Source organism: Podarcis gaigeae (assembly GCF_964106915.1).
Source record: "Podarcis gaigeae genome assembly, chromosome: 13".
In the NCBI taxonomy this organism is placed as follows: domain Eukaryota; kingdom Metazoa; phylum Chordata; class Lepidosauria; order Squamata; family Lacertidae; genus Podarcis; species Podarcis gaigeae.
Genome location: NC_139689.1, coordinates 6,314,813 through 6,333,531, shown reverse-complemented (window position 1 = coordinate 6,333,531; position 18,719 = coordinate 6,314,813). Strand labels below are relative to the sequence as shown.

The window sequence follows — 18,719 nt, the reverse complement described above, 5'->3', positions numbered from 1 at the left end:
AACCAAACACACCATCCCTGAGGTCACTCACCGGCGCTGTGAGGTTCGGACGGATCCCGCTCGCAAACCCGGTGCAAGGAGATGCAGAAATGTCCCAGGGTGTTGAAAGCGGATTTCCGGACGTTGATGTTGGGATGCTGGGAAGAGAAGGAGGAGTCAGGCCTTTTGCTGCGGCTACTGCTAAAAAAGAAAAAAATCCTGCACAGCTGAGGACCAGGCTACCCGAGAGACAGCATCCATCCCTTACAGACCCTCTGCAGGAGACGTTCTCCTTAAAGCCCCCCAAAATATCAGAAGCCTGTGCCACGGTTAACACAGAGCAGGGCCTCCAGGGTGGTAGCCCCCGTTCTGCACAATACCATCCCTACCGAGATACGACAGGCACCCCCTAGCTGCACTGTCCGAAAGCAACAGTGCGCATTTTTGTTTCAAGCTGGATGAAAATGTTATCCACCTTGGGTGCTCTCGTTCTGTATTGCTTTTGTACCACTCTTAAACTGTGGAGCTTTTTAAGGCACTGTTTATCAACCCCGTTTCAGCTGTAAATCATCCTTTGATGAGTGCAGAGGGCCATACATCCGTGAAGAATTATAACCCACCCACTTGCACTTATTCCAGGTCCCTAAATTTAAGGCTGGCATACATCCGAACATATCCAGGGTTTGTCTGCCAGGAACAGTGTCCAAGCAGAAGTTTTCAAAATCAGTTCAAATGTCTTGGAAAATCTGACAGTTGGAAGTTGATTTTTTGGCGAATTTCCTAAAAAAACTTTTTTTGAGATTTCGCAACAACTTTGGCCAAAACCAAAAAAAAGCTCAACACTTCTCTGCCACACCCCAGATAGCCTTTGACTAAGGGTTCCTCCCTCCCTGCTGTTATGAGAAGGTGCCCCCCCCATTCATATAAAATATATATATATATATATATTTGCTTTCGTAGATTTTCACGGGTACAGGAATGCAGGTTTTGGTGTCCTCGGGTGTCTTCCCGTGTAAAAGTTGGGGTGTCTAGGCGACGTTTCGACGAGGTCTCACTCGTCATCTTCAGGCTGGTGCTTTCGGCTTCTTGTTACTGGAACAGAGCGGGATCTCAATGTTTGAGTTCCTATAAATACTGTAGAGGGGGTGTGGTGTCTAGCCTCCAATGTTCTGGGCAGAGAGGAAGTTCCCAGGCTAGTGTGCCTTTTCTTCTTTTGTTCCTTAATTACTTGAGAGATACCTTGAGTGATTTCTTGAGTGATATCCTGAGTACCACTTAGGTGGGTCATTAGGTGTGGATTAGTTGCTAAACTTTAGCAACTAATCCACACCTAATGACCCACCTAAGTGGTACTCAGGATATCACTCAAGAAATCACTCAAGGTATCTCTCAAGTAATTAAGGAACAAAAGAAGAAAAGGCACACTAGCCTGGGAACTTCCTCTCTGCCCAGAACATTGGAGGCTAGACACCACACCCCCTCTACAGTATTTATAGGAACTCAAACATTGAGATCCCGCTCTGTTCCAGTAACAAGAAGCCGAAAGCACCAGCCTGAAGATGACGAGTGAGACCTCGTCGAAACGTCGCCTAGACACCCCAACTTTTACACGGGAAGACACCCGAGGACACCAAAACCTGCATATATATATATATATACACACACACACACACACACACACACACATACATATATATATATATGAAGTATAATGCCCAGATCAAGGGAAGTAATAAAGGTAAAGGGACCCCTGACCATTAGGTCCAGTCGTGGCCGACTCTGGGGTTGCGGCGCTCATCTCACTTTATTGGCCGAGGGAGCCAGTGTACAGCTTCCGGGTCATGTGGCCAGCAGGACTAAGCCGCTTCTGGCGAACCAGAGCAGCGCACGGAAACGCCGTTTACCTTCCCACCGGAGTGGTACCTATTTATCTACTTGCACTTTGACGTGCTTTCGAACTGCTAGGTTGGCAGGAGCAGGGACCGAGCGACGGGAGCTCACCCCGTCGTGGGGATTCGAACCGCCGACCTTCTGATCGGCAAGCCCTAGGCTCTGTGGTTTATCCCACAGTGCCACCCGCTGGGAAGTAATAGTCTCACTCTATTCTGCCTTGGCCAGACCACACCTGGAATACTGTGTCCAGTTCTGGGCGCCACAATTTAAGGAGGATATTGACAAGCCAGCAGGTGTGCAGAGGAGGTCAACCAAGATTATAAAGGATCTGGAAACCAAGCCTGATGAGGAACGGTTGAGGGAGCTGGGTAAGAGGAGGCTGAGAAGGAGATACGATAGCCACATGGAAGCTGCAGCCAGCTTGTTTTCGCCAGCTCCAAATGCTAGCTCCCAAAACAGTGGATTCAAGTTGCCGGAAAGGAATTCCGACTCAACATCAGAAAGAACTTTCTGACAGTAAGAGCTGTTTATCAGCTGCCTAATTCAGTATAACGGAGCTTCTGTAAGGGACTGCTGCCCTACAGGTGTCCAGAAAACACCTCCCCCCTCTTTCTAGGTCCAAACCTCTCCTTCCCCCCACCAAAGTTTGCCCCCTGCCCCATTTTCCCCAAACATACCCCCCCCCCTTTAGCCCACCCATTACCTCCAAGAGAACAAAGACTTCCTGGAAGCATTTCTCCAAGAAAGGCAGGAAGACCACGCTGAGATGGAGACAAAAAGAGTTAAGTTAAGCAGAAATGATATAAAAGATTAGGTAAAAATTGATTTTTCAACTGGTGAAAGACGAGAATGTAAACGACAAAAACCAAGCTGGAAAGGATTTGCTGAAATATTTAATTGAACTAGAATACAAAAAAGGGAGGTGTGAGGCGGTCAGGGAAATAAGTAAATGAAAGACAAGACATGGAAAGATGGAAATGTTTTTAATTGTTCTTATTTTTCTGTATTTTGTATTTTCTGTTTCTTTTTTTCTTTTTCTTTTTTTTCTTCTCATTTTTGTAACTTTTTTGAAACTTTAATAAATATTATTATTATTATTTAAAAAAAGAGTTAAGTTAAGTATTGTTGGCAGGGACATCCCGGATGCCTTTAGGGAGGTATTTTTATATGCAACGGCTGCAGCTCGGACTTTGGTGGCAAAGGGGTGGAAGGAAGAAAAAGCCCCGACAATAACAGACTGGCATAACAAGCTACAAGAATTTTGCTGAAATGGCGCAGTTGACAAATAGCCTGAGAGGCAATTCAAAACAAAAATTTAGGGGAAAATGAGATAGATGTAAGATATATGTTCAAAAATACAGTAAAGGTTCGCTATCTATGCTAGCATTCGATTGACGTTGGAGAGAGACTGAGTTGAGAAATAAGACCAAGGGTACATATTGATATAGGGATGTATTAGATAAAATGTAAAGAAATATGCAATAATAAGAGTACATTCATTTGTAAAAAAGGAATATACAACGGGATCGACGGGAAATCCAAAGTGTTGGTACATATATGATTTTGGAATAGTTTTTTGCCCTTGCTTCTTTTCTTTAGGTTATAAACTTTGTATACATGCTAAAAAATTTATTAGAATAAGTCTTGTGATGTAATATGATAATGTTTACCGAAGTGACATCAGAACATTAATAAATAAATAAATAAAACTAAAAAAAAAAAGAAGAGATGGAGACAAAAAGAAAGCGGGAGGAAAAGTTAGCGTGAGATCTAAGCTCTCATCTCTACTTGGGGAGAGCTCTGGGTGGGGAGTATCTGCCTCACCGGACGATGCCGCTGGACTCCAACTCCCATCAGCCCCAGTCACAAGGGTCAACACATGGCCTTGCCCTGCGCTGAAGGAACTGCACTCATGTGAGGATACGGGGATACTTGACGGAGCACCCTTCCCTGTGCAGACCCCTCTATCCCACTGGTTAGCAGAGGGCAGCCATTGCCGTTCGCGCCGCCTCCGGAAGTTCCATTCAGAACATGCAACTGGGCAAATCTCCAGGGCCAGACGGCTTGACCGCCAAGTATTATAAGACATTAAAAGACTATTTGATTCAACCAATGATGGAGGTCAGCAACGAAATCATGGAGGGGAAGAGGGCGCCGGAATCGTGGAAGGAAGATTTCATCACATTGATACCAAAATCGGAAATTGAGAAGACACAACTCAAGAATTATCGTCCCATCTCCCTTTTAAATGTGGATTACAAAATATTTGCAGATGTCTTGGCAAGCAGACTTAAAAGAGTTTTAAATGAAGTAATTCATAAAGACCAGGCAGGCTTTCTCCCAGGTAGACACATGTTTGCTAACACAAGGAACATCATTGACATCTTGGAACTTTTGCAAACAAACATAAATACAAAAGCAGTGTTAATTTTTATAGATGCGGAGAAGGCCTTTGATAACATCTCTTGGAAATTTATGAAGGGAAATTTAAAAGAAATGGGAGTGGGACGGGGTTTTGAGAATGGGATTGATGCAATATATTCAGAACAAAAGGCTAAATTGATAGTTAACAATGTGGTTACAGAAGAGTTTAAAATTGAAAAAGGAACACGACAAGGCTGCCCGATTTCCCCTCTGCTATTTATATCGGTTCTGGAGGTGCTCTTGAATATGATTAGAGGGGACCGGTTGGTGGAAGGGATTCAGGTCGGAGCGAAACAATATAAACTTAAAGCTTTTGCAGATGACCTAGTTTTGACTTTGCAGGAGCCAGAATCTAGTACAAAAAGAGTATTGCAACTGATACAAGACTTTGGTCGGGTAGCGGGATTTAAATTAAATAAACAGAAAACCAAGGTGTTGGGGAAAAATTTGACAGATACAGAGTCAGAACGGTTTCAGAGAGAAACAGAATTAACTGTCGTCAAAAAAGTAAAGTACTTAGGGGTAAACATTACAGTAAAAAATCTGAGTCTATTTAAGGATAACTATGAAAAATGTTGGTCTGAAATTAAGAGAGATTTGGACAGTTGGACAAAATTGAAGCTTTCTTTGCTAGGCCGAATTGCTGCTATTAAGATGAATGTATTGCCAAAAATGTTGTTTTTGTTTCAAACACTACAGATTGTGGACAAAACGGAGTGCTTCCGGAAGTGGCAGAGAGATATTTCTAAATTTGTCTGGCAGGGCAAAAAGCCCAGAATTAAGTTTAAGATATTAACTGATGCGAAAGAAAGAGGGGGCTTTGCCCTGCCAGACTTAAAGTTGTACTATGAAGCCGCAGCTTTCTGCTGGCTAAAAGACTGGCTACTTCTCGAAGACACTGATGTACTGGACCTGGAAGGTTTTAATAATGCTTTTGGTTGGCATGCATACTTATGGTATGATAAGGTTAAGAGCAATAAGGCCTTCAAGAACCATATTGTCAGGAAAGCAGTGTTTAATGTCTGGACAAAATACAAAGACTTATTGGAAAACAAAACTCCAAGGTGGCTTTCACCTCTGGAAGCTAAGGCCCGAAAAAGACCCAATATGGAGGCCAAATGGCCAAAATATTGGGAAATACTAGAAAAAGATGGAGACAATTGGAAATTGCAGAGTTTGGAGAAAATGAAGGATAAAGTGCGAGACTGGTTACATTACGCTCAGATTAAAGAAGTCTTTAAAAATGATAAAAAGTTAGGGTTCCAGGTGGAGAAATCGAAGTTGGAAACAGAATTGTTAGAACCAAAGACTAAGGTATTATCAAGAATGTATAACCTGCTGTTAAAATGGAATACACAAGACGAAATGGTTAAATCGGCTATGATAAAGTGGGCACAGGACATTGGGCATAACATTATGTTTGAGGACTGGGAAAGGTTGTGGACCATTGGGCTGAACTTCACTGCATGTAATGCTCTGAAGGAAAATGTAATGAAAATGATATATAGATGGTACATGACCCCAGTTAAACTTGCCAAAATATACCATTTGTCTGACAATAAATGTTGGAAATGTAAAGAAAATGAAGGAACATTCTTTCACCTCTGGTGGACTTGCCCTAAAGTGAAGGCCTTCTGGGAAATGATATATAATGAGTTGAAAAAGGTGTCAAGTATACCTTTACTAAGAAACCAGAGGCCTTCCTTCTGGGTATTGTCGGCCAGAAGGTGTCAAAGAAGGACCGAACATTCTTTATGTATGCAACAACGGCAGCAAGGATACTCATTGCTAAGAACTGGAAAACTCAAGATCTACCCACGCTGGAAGAATGGCAGATGCAACTGATGGACTATATGGAACTAGCTGAGATGACTGGCAGAATCCGAGACCTGGGAGAGGAGAGGGTCGAAGAAGATTGGAAGAAATTCAAGACTTATTTAAAAAAACATTGTAATTTGGTTGAATGTTAAGAAAGGATGCTAGATCATAAATAACTGTGCACCACTAAATTAGATGGAATTAAGAGGATAAGTAAGTTTGAGGAAAAATTATAAATCTATTGGAGAATTAACAGATTATATTTAAATGAACTTGACACAAGACTAAACAAGATGATAAATTGCGGGCAAGAATTGACAACGATGCAAATGGGAGCGGGAGGTGTGAGGGAGTCCAAAGATGTTAAGAAAGTATGTTATGATATATGTTATTCTGTTTCTTTATCTTTGCATTTTTATTTAAAAATCGTAATAAAATATTTATTTAAAAAAACCAGATTTTTTTTGGACACCAGCTGGGATCTGCTCCAAACATCTACTGAACACACTTCTGTTTGACAACACAAGCCAGTTTCAGATCGCCCTGCTGTGTGTTTTCCTCTTGATATTTTGTTGGGCTGGATAGAAAATCTTAAAACTATTTAAGGTGGAGGGGTGGGTGCCCCTGTCGCTCCCCCCTCCTCCCACCATCTGCCCCGGAGGGGCTCTTCAGGTTTTTATTTATTATTTATTTCTTATTTTTTTAAAAAAATATTTAACATAATTATTACAAAATACAAGCAAAATACATATTTGATAAGCACACACATATAAAAAAGAACAAAAAAGAAAAAAGGAAGAAAAGTAAAAGGAAAAAGAAAAAATAAGAAGAAAAATTGGAAGAATTTCTTCCAAATTTATTCTACAAATATTGCAATAATAAAATTACATTGATTGACTTCCATTGCTTAGACTGCACTTCCTATATACATTTTAAGCAAAAATGCTCTTCAGGTTTTTAAAGGGCGGAAGCTTCTCCCCCTGTCGCCATTTCCTGAGCAGGGCCTGCATATCCCAAGGTCTGTTACCGATGGGTCAGTCACACTGGTGGTCTCCAAGCCACTCCAGCACAAAATGAGTCTCTCTCTCTCTCTCTCTCTCTCTCTCTCTCTCTCTCTCTCTCTCACACACACACACACACACGGTCATACCTGGCGCCGGTGGCAATCTCTCCCAGAGCCACACAGGCGTCGTCCTTTTCGTCCATGAAGGCGCTTTCCACGTTCAACCTGCAAGAGAACCGGAAGCGGAGGGGGGGAGAGAAGAGGAAATTGGGGATCAGCCTCCTCACGAATGACAAACTCAGATATTCAAGTCCCAAGACAGAATCTCACGCCTAGAGCATTCTCCAAGGCCTAAATTACCGTATTTTTCGCCCTATAGGGCGCACCTTTTCCCCTCCAAAAATGAAGGGGAAATGTGTGTGCGTCCTATGGGGCAAATGCAGGCTTTCGGTGAAGCCTGGAGAGTGAGAGGGGTCTGCGCTGAGCTCAGCGCATCCAGGCTTCGCGGACCTCTCCGCAAGCTGTGGGAGCCAGCGCTGGGCTCCCACGGCTTGCAGAGAGCTGCCTGTTTGGGGGCTGGGGTCGGGGGAAGCTCGGGCGGGCCTCCCCCACCCCAGCCCCGCGCCTGGAGGGGAAATAATTTTTTCCCCTCCAAAAAACTAGGTGCGCCTTATGGGACGGTGCGTCCTATAGGGCGGAAAATACGGTATACTTAATTACAGTGGTACCTCGGGTTACAGATGCTTCAGATTACGGACGTTTCAGGTTACCGACTCCGCTAACCCAGAAATAGTACCCCGGGTTAAGAACTTTGCTTCAGGATGAGAACAGAAATTGTGTGGTGGCGGCAGCGGGAGGCCCCATTAGCTAAAGTGGTACCTCAGGTTAAGAACAGTTTCAGGTTAAGAACGGACCTCCGGAACGAATTAAGTTCTTAACCCGAGGTACCACTGTACTTGCATCCTGCCCTCAGCCTCGCAAGACATCCTGGCGGTGGGCAGCAATTTAAAAACCTCTCAAAGAAATGCAAAACAATAGTTAAAACGAACTGATTGCTCAAGTAGAAATGTCAGCTGCGTAGGCCTGTTTGCGTAAAAACGTTCTCAAGAGACACCTAGGAGTCAAAAGCAAGGGCAGCCTGCCAAATCTCTGCTGGAAGAGCTCTCCACAGCATGGGAGTAGAGACACTAAATGCTTGCCTTCTGGTTGAGGACAACTAACATTGCTCCTACGGACGATTTCAGCGATCTGGCTGGGATATAAGGGGCTCAGGTGGCTTTTAAGAAGCTTGGGACCCATTCTGAAGGGGATCAACCTGAATTTGAGGTGCCCCACTTTATAGATTGTTTTTTGGGGGGGCTCACATGTTGGGTTGAGCCTCCATACAATAAAAGCTCCCAAATAAATAAAAACCACTGCATACGCAAAATTAGTGTCAGGAGAAAGGTTGCTACACAATCTTGGGAAGAGAGTGAGACCAAGCAGACAAGCACCGCCAGCGACTTCAGAGATGGCCTCTCAAAGTTACAAATTTCTCAGCTTTTACGCCTAAATCCATCGCTCCAGGCCCATAAATCTCCCAGATCAAATTCCATCAGTCTTCAGAGAGCTAACATCTATACCAAGGCTTTTTCAAGAAAATGTCACAAAAATGGCCTTTAAAAAAACTGCCACCTTTGCTTTCATTAAAGAGTTAAGTTTCCAGTCCACATGGATGCCAAGGAAAGATTCTGAAACACGAAGGGCTCATCCAGCGGCCTGCTACAGGCTATGAAACCAGAGGGTTTTTATTTCTCTGAGGGAGGACCGTTTAAATATGGCTTTGTGCCTCTCACCTGGAACATCGCCTCCCAAAACAAGGGAGTTGCCGGCCTTCCTAAAATCCCTCCCACAATGGTCACCTACCCCGAAAGCTCAGAGATGTCGTCTTCGTCTTCATCCAGGCTCTCCTCTCCTTCCACCTCCGCCTCGTCCTCTTCCTCATCGTCAAACAGGAGGAAGGAGTTTCCAGTTCCACCATGAGACTGGGAAGAGCAGACGACAAATGCGGGAGAGGCGAGGAGGTGATTAAGAGACACAAGAGGCATTATTTTGAGATGTGGGAGAATATGAACTCTCTTGCAACGCTCATCGTTCGACTCTGCAGCCACCCAGGAGCTCAGGAAGCCCAGAGAAGCTACAAAACTGGGAAGCGGCAGCAGCCGCGATACTGAGCGTCACAAACCTCTCTGCTTACAGGTAACAGCACTGAGGTCTCAAAGTTTACAACTCCTCTCTCTTGCACATAACACAGGCCGTTTGTGCCCCTTGCGACCAGTGGGGTGGAAAGCAGGGAAACAAATGGCAGGGGAGGCGAGAAGGCAGACTGGTGGGGCAGGGGAATAGGCCAGGATCAATGGGGAAGTGGTCCATTTGCCCCAACAGACCAGTTTCCAATTCCTCCCCTGCCCCCAGGAATATGAACATATTTAGGTTTTAAGCATGCAAACACTTAATGAGCCAACAAGGCAGTAATGTGTATTAATAATGCATATTGGGATCATTTTATAGCATTGAAGCAAGATGAGCGCCACAACCCCAGAGTCGGCCACGACTGGACCTAATGGTCTGGGGTCCTTTTACCTTTTTTAACCTTTTTTTATCTGCAAAGGAAGAGATGCAGGTGGCGCTGTGGGTTAAAACACAGAGCCTAGGACTTGCTGATCACAGGGTCAGAGGTTTGAATCCCCCCGACGGGGTGAGCTCCCATTGCTCGTTCCTAGCTCCTGCCAAGCTAGCAGCTCGAAAGCACGTCAAAGTGCAAGTAGATAAATAGGTACCGCTCCGGCGGGAAGGTAAACGGCGTTTCCGTGCGCTGCTCTGGTTCGCCAGAAGCGGCTTAGTCATGGTGGCCACATGACCCGGAAGCTGTACGCCGGCTCCCTCGGCCAATAAAGCGAGATGAGCGCCGCAACCCCAGAGTTGGTCACGACTGGACCTAATGGTCAGGGTCTCTTTACCTAGCAATGGGCAAAGTGGTGTTATACCCTTTAAATTTATTTGAAGCTTATTGTTATGACTTTAAATAAATAAATAAATAAAAATGGGATGACGGGAGTCCCAGCCCACGAAAGCAGCTGCCAAAATACTCACCTCAACGCCCTCTGTGGATTTGAGAGAATAGATCATAAGAGTGGTGATGCGAGGCAGGTACGGCTCAATGGCGTCCTCCAGGACGGTCGCGAGAGACCCAAAAAGGCTGTACCTGGCGCAAGAAAGGATTCTTTTGAGCTCCTGTGTGTCTCACTGGCCTCCATTTTAAAACAGGTTCAGGTGGCAGGTGCGAAGCTTGCCTCTCTTGGCCAGAAACCCCGAAATTCACTGCCAAGGGTGGTTTGTTTTTTGCCAGCCTCCCAGATATTTTTACAACGACTCCAATCACCCCCCAACATCCCAAGGGCGTATGATCGATAGCGGCAGAGAGGCTTCTCCCAAGAGGGGATAAATACATCTATAACTGTATAACCCCAGCTGTGCCGGCTAGGGGATGATGCGAGTTGTAGTCCCAAACATCTGAGGCGAAGGCCGGCTTGTGCCATTTATCACATAACCCTGGCTCTCGTGGCCTTCCCACATGGCTGGGGAAACCCAGCCAGATGGTCCGAGTACAAATAATAAAATTATTCTTCCTCCTCCTCCTCCTCCTCCTCCTCCTCCTCCTCCTCCTCCTCCTCCTCCTCTTCTTCTTCTTCTTCTTCTTCTTCTTCTTCTTCTTCTTCCCCGACTTTCATTCTCACTTTAACCATTAAGCCTCAACTTTTTGCCTGTTCCCCTCAGAGAACTACAATTCCCAGAGTGGTTCGGCCGTCAATCCCTTTTCGCAGGGAACTCTGGGAAATGTAGTTGTGCGAGGAGAACGGGGGGCAGGAATCTCCTAACAACTCTCAGCACCCTTGGCAAACCACAGCTCCCAGAATTTATGGGGAGGGCAGCCATGATATAATCTTGCTTTAAACGTATGACGTGCAGGTGGCCCAGATGACATCTTCTGCAATGCTGGATTCATTCCATGCTTGCTAAAAGACCTGCTTATGCTCTCCTTTGAATTCCTCAACCCACTTTGTAAACTGCTTCTTTCCCCTCCGCCCTTCAAAGTTTTGCACTTTGACAAGAAGCGGGCGTCTGTCAGCGATGCTCTGGCAGCCTCTTGTTGTGGAAAGGCGGCAGATAAATACCGTATTTTTTGCTCTATAAGACGCACCAGACCACAAGATGCACCTAGTTTTGGGAGGAGGAAAACAAGAGAAAAAAAAATCTGAATCTCAGAAGCCAGAACAGCAAGAGGGATCGCTGCGCAGTGAAAGCAGCAATCCCTCTTGCTGTTCTGGCTTCTGGGATAGCTGCGCAGCCCGTATTCGCTCTATAAGGCGCACACACATTTCCCCTTACTTTTTAGGAGGGAAAAGTGAGTCTTATAGAGCAAAAAATACAGTAAATCTGAATTCAACTCTCAAGAAACAGGCCCCTTCTCCAAAAACCTTCCACTACAAATCAACGCCAGCTGCGAGGAGGATGCTGGGTCCTAACGTTCCCATCGGGAGCGGACGCCGCCTGGTTTGACTTACGTGCACCGCCTCAAGTCCGGATCGTCCACTTTGTCGCAGAGCTCCAGCCCGAGCTGGCAGCATTTGTTGGCCAGCGGCAGAAAGACCTCCCTGTCCATGACGCTGGCAAGGACGGCCAGAGTCTCTGCGGGGGAAGCAGAGGGCAAGGCGTGAGCAGCAGAGGCTTCTGGAAAATGGCTCCTCATTCCCCCGTTAATAGCAATTCTAGCGATTTATACCCAACCCTGTGCCTGCCGACCGTCGAGGCGGCGTTCGTGAGGTAAACTAAATGACCAAGCTATTCAAGTGGCCGCTTTGACAGGTTTCCCATCTCGACTCTCAAGGCAGGCTCCTGGGCATTGCTATTTTTAGCAGCTGTGTTGTAACAACCCGAAATTCAACTGGGAAGGCTTTCTGAAGGCAGCCCTGTTTAGGGAAGCTTTTAATGTTTAACAGAGCACTGTATTTTAATACTTTTATGGAAGCCGCCCAGAGTGGCTGGGGAGACCCAGCCAGAAGGGCAGGGTATAAATAAATTTTTTATTATTATTATTATTATTATTATTATTATTATTATTATTATTTTCCTTGGAAGGAAGCTCTGCCTGTTGAATTTCCGAATCATGTAGCTGCTTAAGAAACCCTGTTGAGGGCGATTTCAAAAGCTCAGAGGAGACCTCAGAAACGAGCCAGCAATTAAATGGAGCTTTAAAACGCCCCCTTCTTAGGCAAAGAGAATGAGCACAGATTTGTCGAGTCGGAAGGGACCCCCAAAGGTCATCGAGTCCAACCCCCGGCAACGAGGGAAGCTTTCCGCTGAAGTGAAGCTCGAACCCAAGCCCAACCCCCGGGCTCTATTGACTGAGCTCAGTCTGTGCAGAAACAGACCCTTGTTTATTTCTCTTTTCCTTCATGATACCTAAAGCGGGTTGGCTCAGAAGCCAGCCACAAGTTCAACAGGACCGCAAAGTGTGACCAGCTCAAAATTGCAATGGCAACCTAGACAGCATATATATATACACACACACACACACACACACACATAACCTTATATATATCATTATATATATCTATATAAGACCTAGACAGCATCTTAGATAGCAGAGACATCACCTTGCCAACAAAGGTCCGTATAGTCAAAGCTATGGTTTTCCCAGTAGTGATGTATGGAAGTGAGAGCTGGACCATAAAGAAGGCTGATCGCCAAAGAATGGATGCTTTTGAATTCTGGTGCTGGAGGAGACTCTTGAGAGTCCCATGGACTGCAAGAAGATCAAACCTATCAATTCTGAAGGAAATCAGCCCTGAGTGCTCACTGGAAGGACAGATCCTGAAACTGAGGCTCCAAGACTTTGGCCACCTCATGAGAAGAGAAGACTCCCTGGAAAAGACCCTGATGTTGGGAAAGATGGAGGGCCCAAGGAGAAGGGGATGGCAGAGGACGAGATGGTTGGACAGTGTTCTCGAAGCTACCAGCATGAGCTTGACCAAACTGCGGGAGGCAGTGGAAGACAGGAGTGCCTGGCGTGCTCTGGTCCAGGGGGTCACGAAGAGTCGGACACGACTAAACGACTCAACAACAACAACAAACTTTGAAGAGAGAAGGGGGTGGGGGGAAAATCTCGCTTACCCACAGACTGGATCTGGACCGGCCTGAGATCCTCTCGGGTGGTGAGCAGGTACGCCGTCAGGTGATCCATGATCGCTTGGAAGTATGGCAAGAGGGATCCCCGGGCGGCCTGGGCTGGAAAGAGGAGGGTAAGCTTTGTGCCCAGGGAACGGACCCAGAATTCCCAGGTCCTGCCAGATCCAGGCTGTGTTTGTGTGGCAAGGCGCCACCCACTTAATTCTGATAGGCACCCAAAATACCCCTCTGGAAAAGCAAAGGCTGGCAACGGAACGGCTTGCACAACAAGAAGAAAAAGCTGCAGCAGCGTGTAGACCTATTTTAAGAGAAGTTGATAATCCACGTGGATCCGTGCTTTGTAACCACGTTTTTGCACCATTGAGGCCCCATGAAACAGTGGATGGGTGATTTTTTTTTTTTGTGCAGGATGCAAGCATGGACATGCTATGTGATCTGATGGTGAATTTGGGGTGACCCAATGTAAAATCCTGAGGATCCATGGGCTTTTACCTCCCCGCTCCCAGGCAGCCTCCTTTATCGCTAGCATCCCTTATCTCACTCCCAATCGTTTAACGATCAGCTGCTTCCTTTCAACACTCCCTTCCCTCTTGTTTGCCTTAGTGTCTTTTCCTTAGCTGGAGTTTTTTGCTCCTCCTTTTCTTCTAATTTCTCTCCTTATTGCTTTCATCTTCCTGTCTCCTCTCCTTGAAAGTTCGCCGTCTTTACCTCCCCCCTCCCAGGCAGCCTCCTTTATTGCTAGCGTCCCTTATCTCGCTCCCGATCATTTGCCGATCAGCGGCTTTGTTTCAACACCCACTTCCTTCTTTCAAAAAAAGACAAAGAAAAAAAGCATGATCTGCTTTTTGCCCCTGGGCAATTCGGCTCCAGGTACCACGCATTCTTTGTTTCAACACCCACTTCCTTCTTTCAAAAAAAGACAAAGAAAAAAAGCATGATCTGCTTTTTTCTTCCTGAAAAGTAAGGGGAAATGTCTGTGTGTCTTATGGAGCGAATTGGGCAATTCGGCTCCAGGTACCACGCATTCGCTCCATAAGACACACAGACATTTCCCCTTACTTTTCAGGAAGAAAAAAGTGTGTCTTATGCCACGAAAAATATGGTAATTTGCCTACAAGAGACACCCAAAAAATCAAAGAGTCCTAATAAATAAAAAATTAGGCATGGATTTTATCACTGCTGACGATACCAAAAAGCAAGGTGTAGTCTTTTACATTAAACCAGCACTAGAGCCCAAACTGATTAGCAAAGACAAGAAAAGGGAGAATGTTAATAGTCCAAATTAAACTTCAGGGGGAGAGTATGGTAGGAATTTATGCGCCTGGCACATAGCTGTCAACTTACAGATTTTAAAATCAGGGACCAGCAGCCTCGAAAATAAGGGATCAGCAGCCAAAATAAGGGATTTTAGTCAACCAGCAGCCAAACAAAGCCTCAAGCGGTGGTTCCCACAGCGCAGCAACCCGGCAAAGGGGATGCAGCAAGGAAAACCACCATCGCCTCTCCGCTGGGAAGCGCAGAGCAAAGGCGAGTCCCCAGGCAACGCGGCCGATTTGATGGGCACAAGGCATGCAAGCTCCACCCCCCAGTCGTTCTTAGACTCCTTATTGGGTGAGCAATGCAGCCAAGCAACCCAGTTGGAGCCTCCCTCCTCCCTGGCCGGCAGGGAGAGAGGGAGAGGAGCTGCTTCCTTTGAAACCCGGGAAATTTAAGGGACATCATCAATAAGGGACAGCAGCGGGACACAGCGCTGGGATAAGGGACTGTCCCGCCAAATAAGGAACGCTTGACAGCTATGACCTGGCGCTCTCTCTCCATCACCTGCTCCCGCGACGATGAATTCTGCTCGCTACCTGGGCGGAACAGACATTTCCACACCACCACAGGACAAATGGCGCCCGGGACTGCCCTTCCAAGGAAGCTTAGGGTTTTATCTTCGTGAGCCCACTAGCAACCCCCTCCGTGCTCCTAAGGATCATTGGCTCATGGTGGGTGCAATGAATGAGGCTTCCTTCTTGCAGTGACGCTACCACCCCCCCCTTATAATACAGAGTCTGATCCGTCTTCTCCAAGATTCAAGCCCAAGGGTCCATCTCCAGGTGTCTGCATACCTATGGCCCCAATGGCGCTAACCGCCAGCTCCTTGACACGGGGGCTGCCGGGGGAGCTCAAGGTGGTCAGCATCCGCTCCATCAGGGCCGGGAGGTAGGGGGAGATCTTGCCTTCTGCAAGGAAGAATAAAGGACCGATGATGAGAGAGAGAGAGAGAGAGAGAGAGAGAGAGAGAAAGAAATGGTGGTGGGGTGATAGGGGAACATAGAATCATAGACCTGTAATAATAATAATACATTTTATTTATACCCCGCCCTCCCCAGCCAAGGCGGGGCTCAGGGTGGCTAACAAGCAATAATAAAAACAACTTGATTGAGATACAACTTAAAAAACAACATTAAAATGCAACATTAAAATGCAGCCTCGTCACAGGAGGAGAAAGGAAAAAGAAAGAGGGGGAGGGAATCAAATTGGCTCCAAGCCAAAGGCCAGGTGGAACAACTCCGTCTTACAGGCCCTGCGGAAAGAAATCAGGTCCCGCAGGGCCCTGGTCTCATGTGGCAGAGAGTTCCACTAGGCCGGAGCCAGTGTTGAGAAGGCCCTGGCTCTGGTTGAGGCTAATCTGACTTCCTTAGGGCCCGGGACCTCTAGGGTGTTGCTATTTATGGACCTTAAGGACCTCCATGGAGCATATGGGGAAAGGCGGTCCCGTAGGTACGAGGGTCTGAAGGGACCACGAGGGTCATCGAGTACAACCACCCGCAAATTATTATTATTGTTATTATGTATTGAATTTATATAGCGCCTTATACCCGGGGGTCTCAGGGCGGTTCACAGAACAAAATCAAGCTATAAAACCACAAAATACATAATTATAATAATAATTACAGCAACCCAATAGCCTCCCCACCTCACAAAAAAACACAGTTTAAAAGGGCATAGGATGTAAATCAGATCAACCAAAGGCCTAGTTAAAAAGGAACGTTTTTGCCTAGTGCCTAAAGGTGTATAATGAAGGCGCCAGGCGAACTTCCCTGGGGAGAGAATTCCTCAGACGGGGAGCCACTGCAGAGAAGGCCCCGTTCTCGTGTTGCCACCCTCCGGACCTGCAGAGATCTTTTGCCCAGAAATCTGGGGGTTTTCCTGTTGTTATTCTGTCTCTCACAGCAACAATAAACCTACCATTAAAATTATGGACTGGTCATTTCTTTGTTAGAGGGCAAACGGGCAAATTTAGCAGGAGATAAATACTTTCCCCCCTCACTGTACATCTCGCCAGCACCAGGGGCTGAGGATTTAAAGCAGCATGGTGGCGCCCAGATGTCGTTGGACTACAACTCCCACCGTCACCAACCGCTGGCTGCGCTGACGAAGGGCGATGGGAGTGCCACAACATCTGGGAGGCGGCAGGAGAAGGGGGAACGGATCCTGCAGGCCCTGAGAGGACAAATACCGTATTTTTCGCTCTATAGGACGCACCAGGCGATAGTTTGTGGGGGGGAGGAAACAAGAAAAAAAAAATTCTGAATCCCAGAAGCCAGAACAGCAAGAGGGATCTGGCTTCTGGGATAACCGCTTGCTGTTCTGGCTTCTGGGATAGCCGCTGGGATAGCTGGTCTAGCTTGGTGTGAAGCCTCCGCAGAGCACGGGGGGCCTTCATCCCCGTGCCCTGCAGAGGCTTTGCGCGGCCATCCCCAAGCTAGAACAGCGAGATGGAGTGCTGCGCAGCGCTCCGTCTTGCTGTTCTGGCTTCGGGGACAGCCTTTGAAGCCTCCGCAGGCACCCCGCTGCCCCGCGGAGGCTTTGCGCAGCTAACCCCAAAGCCTTTGGAGCTCAGCGCACTTTGCGCACCGACCCCTCTCGCTCTCCAGGCTTCAGGAAAAGCAATGCGTAGCCTCCGGAGCGCTCCCTCTGAGCTTTGCAGGCTTCACGTTGCTTTTGCTGAAGCCAAAGAGCCTGCATTTGCTCCATAGGACGAACAAACGTTTCCCCTCAATTTTTGGAGGGGAAAAAGTGTGTCCTATAGAGCGAAAAATACGGTATGTAGCGACAAGGCAGGTCGGGATGGTGGGCGAGGGAGGAAGCTGCTCTGGGGCTAACCCATGGAAAAAAACAGGCAGTGTCAGGTAGTGGTTAAACGGTCAAAGAGATGGAGCCGGGTTCAGATCCTCCCTCAGCCACAAAGCTCAGCCAGGGAGGCCCCACAGGCAAACCATTCCACCACAGCTTTCAATCTACCTCGTGGAGCTGTTGGGAGATTTAAGTCACTCCACGAATGAAAAACGATGATAAAATGAAACGCGATACAATCAAAAGGGTCTGTTCCAAACGGCAGAGATTAATTCATCAATTAAGCTGGCCTGGGAGATCTTCCCTGCATTGGCAGGGCCAGCTGTGGCCACTCAGAGCCAATCAAAATAAAATAAGGCCACGTCCGTTTAAAAACGCCCTTTTAAACAGCCCTGGTTCCACCCCCCAAAGAATCCTGGGAACTGTAGTTCGCCGAAGGTCCCAAGAGCTGTTCGGAGATTCCCTGCCCCACAAGTCCCCTCACAGAACTACAATTCCCAGAGTGCTCTGGGACGAGGGACTGGTCATTAAATCCCCCATGGAATTGTAGTCCTCGAGGGGAATAGGGGGTCTTCTCTTAGCGCCCTTGACAAACTACAGCTCCCAGAATTCTTTTTTTTTTTTTAAATTTCTTTTTATTGAGTTTCACTTAAATAACCAAAAGGGAAAACAAATCAACAGTTACAAAAAAGAGGGGGGGAAATATCCGAACATAACATAAAAAAAAACAGTTTCCGTTACAGTTCTTTGTCTTCACACTTAAATCTTTATATCTTTGAATGCTTACATCATTCTTCTACACACCTACTGACCTCCATCCCTCCTGATTTCAGGCTTCTTAGTGTAAATAATTTCTTTCTCCTGCAGCTGATAATTGTTAATGATTTACACATCGTAAGATCTATATCAAATCTGCTATAGTTTTTAGGTTTCTATAATTCCCTTCAATATATATCATAAATTTACTCCAGTCGCTAATAAACTTTGTATTTTTTTGGTTTCTGATTTTTTGTGTCATTTTTGCTAGTTTGCAAATTCAAATAATTTTATTTGCCAGTCTCTAATTGCTGGGGTGTTTTGATTTTTCCAGCTCCCAGAATTCTTTGGGGGAAGCTGTGACTGTTTAAAGGGGCACGACAGTGCTTTAAATGCAAGGGGCGAACGTTGCCTAAGTTATGGGCTCTGCATGTTCAGGGTTCAGGGCGGGGACGGGGGGTGGGGTTGGAAAAAGCCGGCCCAACCGGTCAGGAAT

The 18,719-nt window shown here is 46.5% G+C and overlaps 1 protein-coding gene across 2 annotated transcripts in view; it reads right to left on the bottom strand.

The window, feature by feature from the left end:
* The window catches only part of IPO4 (importin 4), a 60,423-nt gene that overhangs the window by 15,576 nt on the left and 26,128 nt on the right, over positions 1 to 18,719 (bottom strand). For both annotated transcript variants that reach the window (XM_083706579.1, XM_083706578.1), the window contains 8 exons: positions 15,457 to 15,570; positions 13,331 to 13,444; positions 11,722 to 11,845; positions 10,250 to 10,361; positions 9,023 to 9,141; positions 7,265 to 7,342; positions 2,576 to 2,633; positions 32 to 137 (listed from right to left, as the gene is read on the bottom strand). In XM_083706579.1, the coding sequence (XP_083562705.1) occupies positions 32 to 137; positions 2,576 to 2,633; positions 7,265 to 7,342; positions 9,023 to 9,141; positions 10,250 to 10,361; positions 11,722 to 11,845; positions 13,331 to 13,444; positions 15,457 to 15,570 (825 nt within the window). The remainder of the gene's footprint in view (positions 1 to 31; positions 138 to 2,575; positions 2,634 to 7,264; positions 7,343 to 9,022; positions 9,142 to 10,249; positions 10,362 to 11,721; positions 11,846 to 13,330; positions 13,445 to 15,456; positions 15,571 to 18,719) is intronic.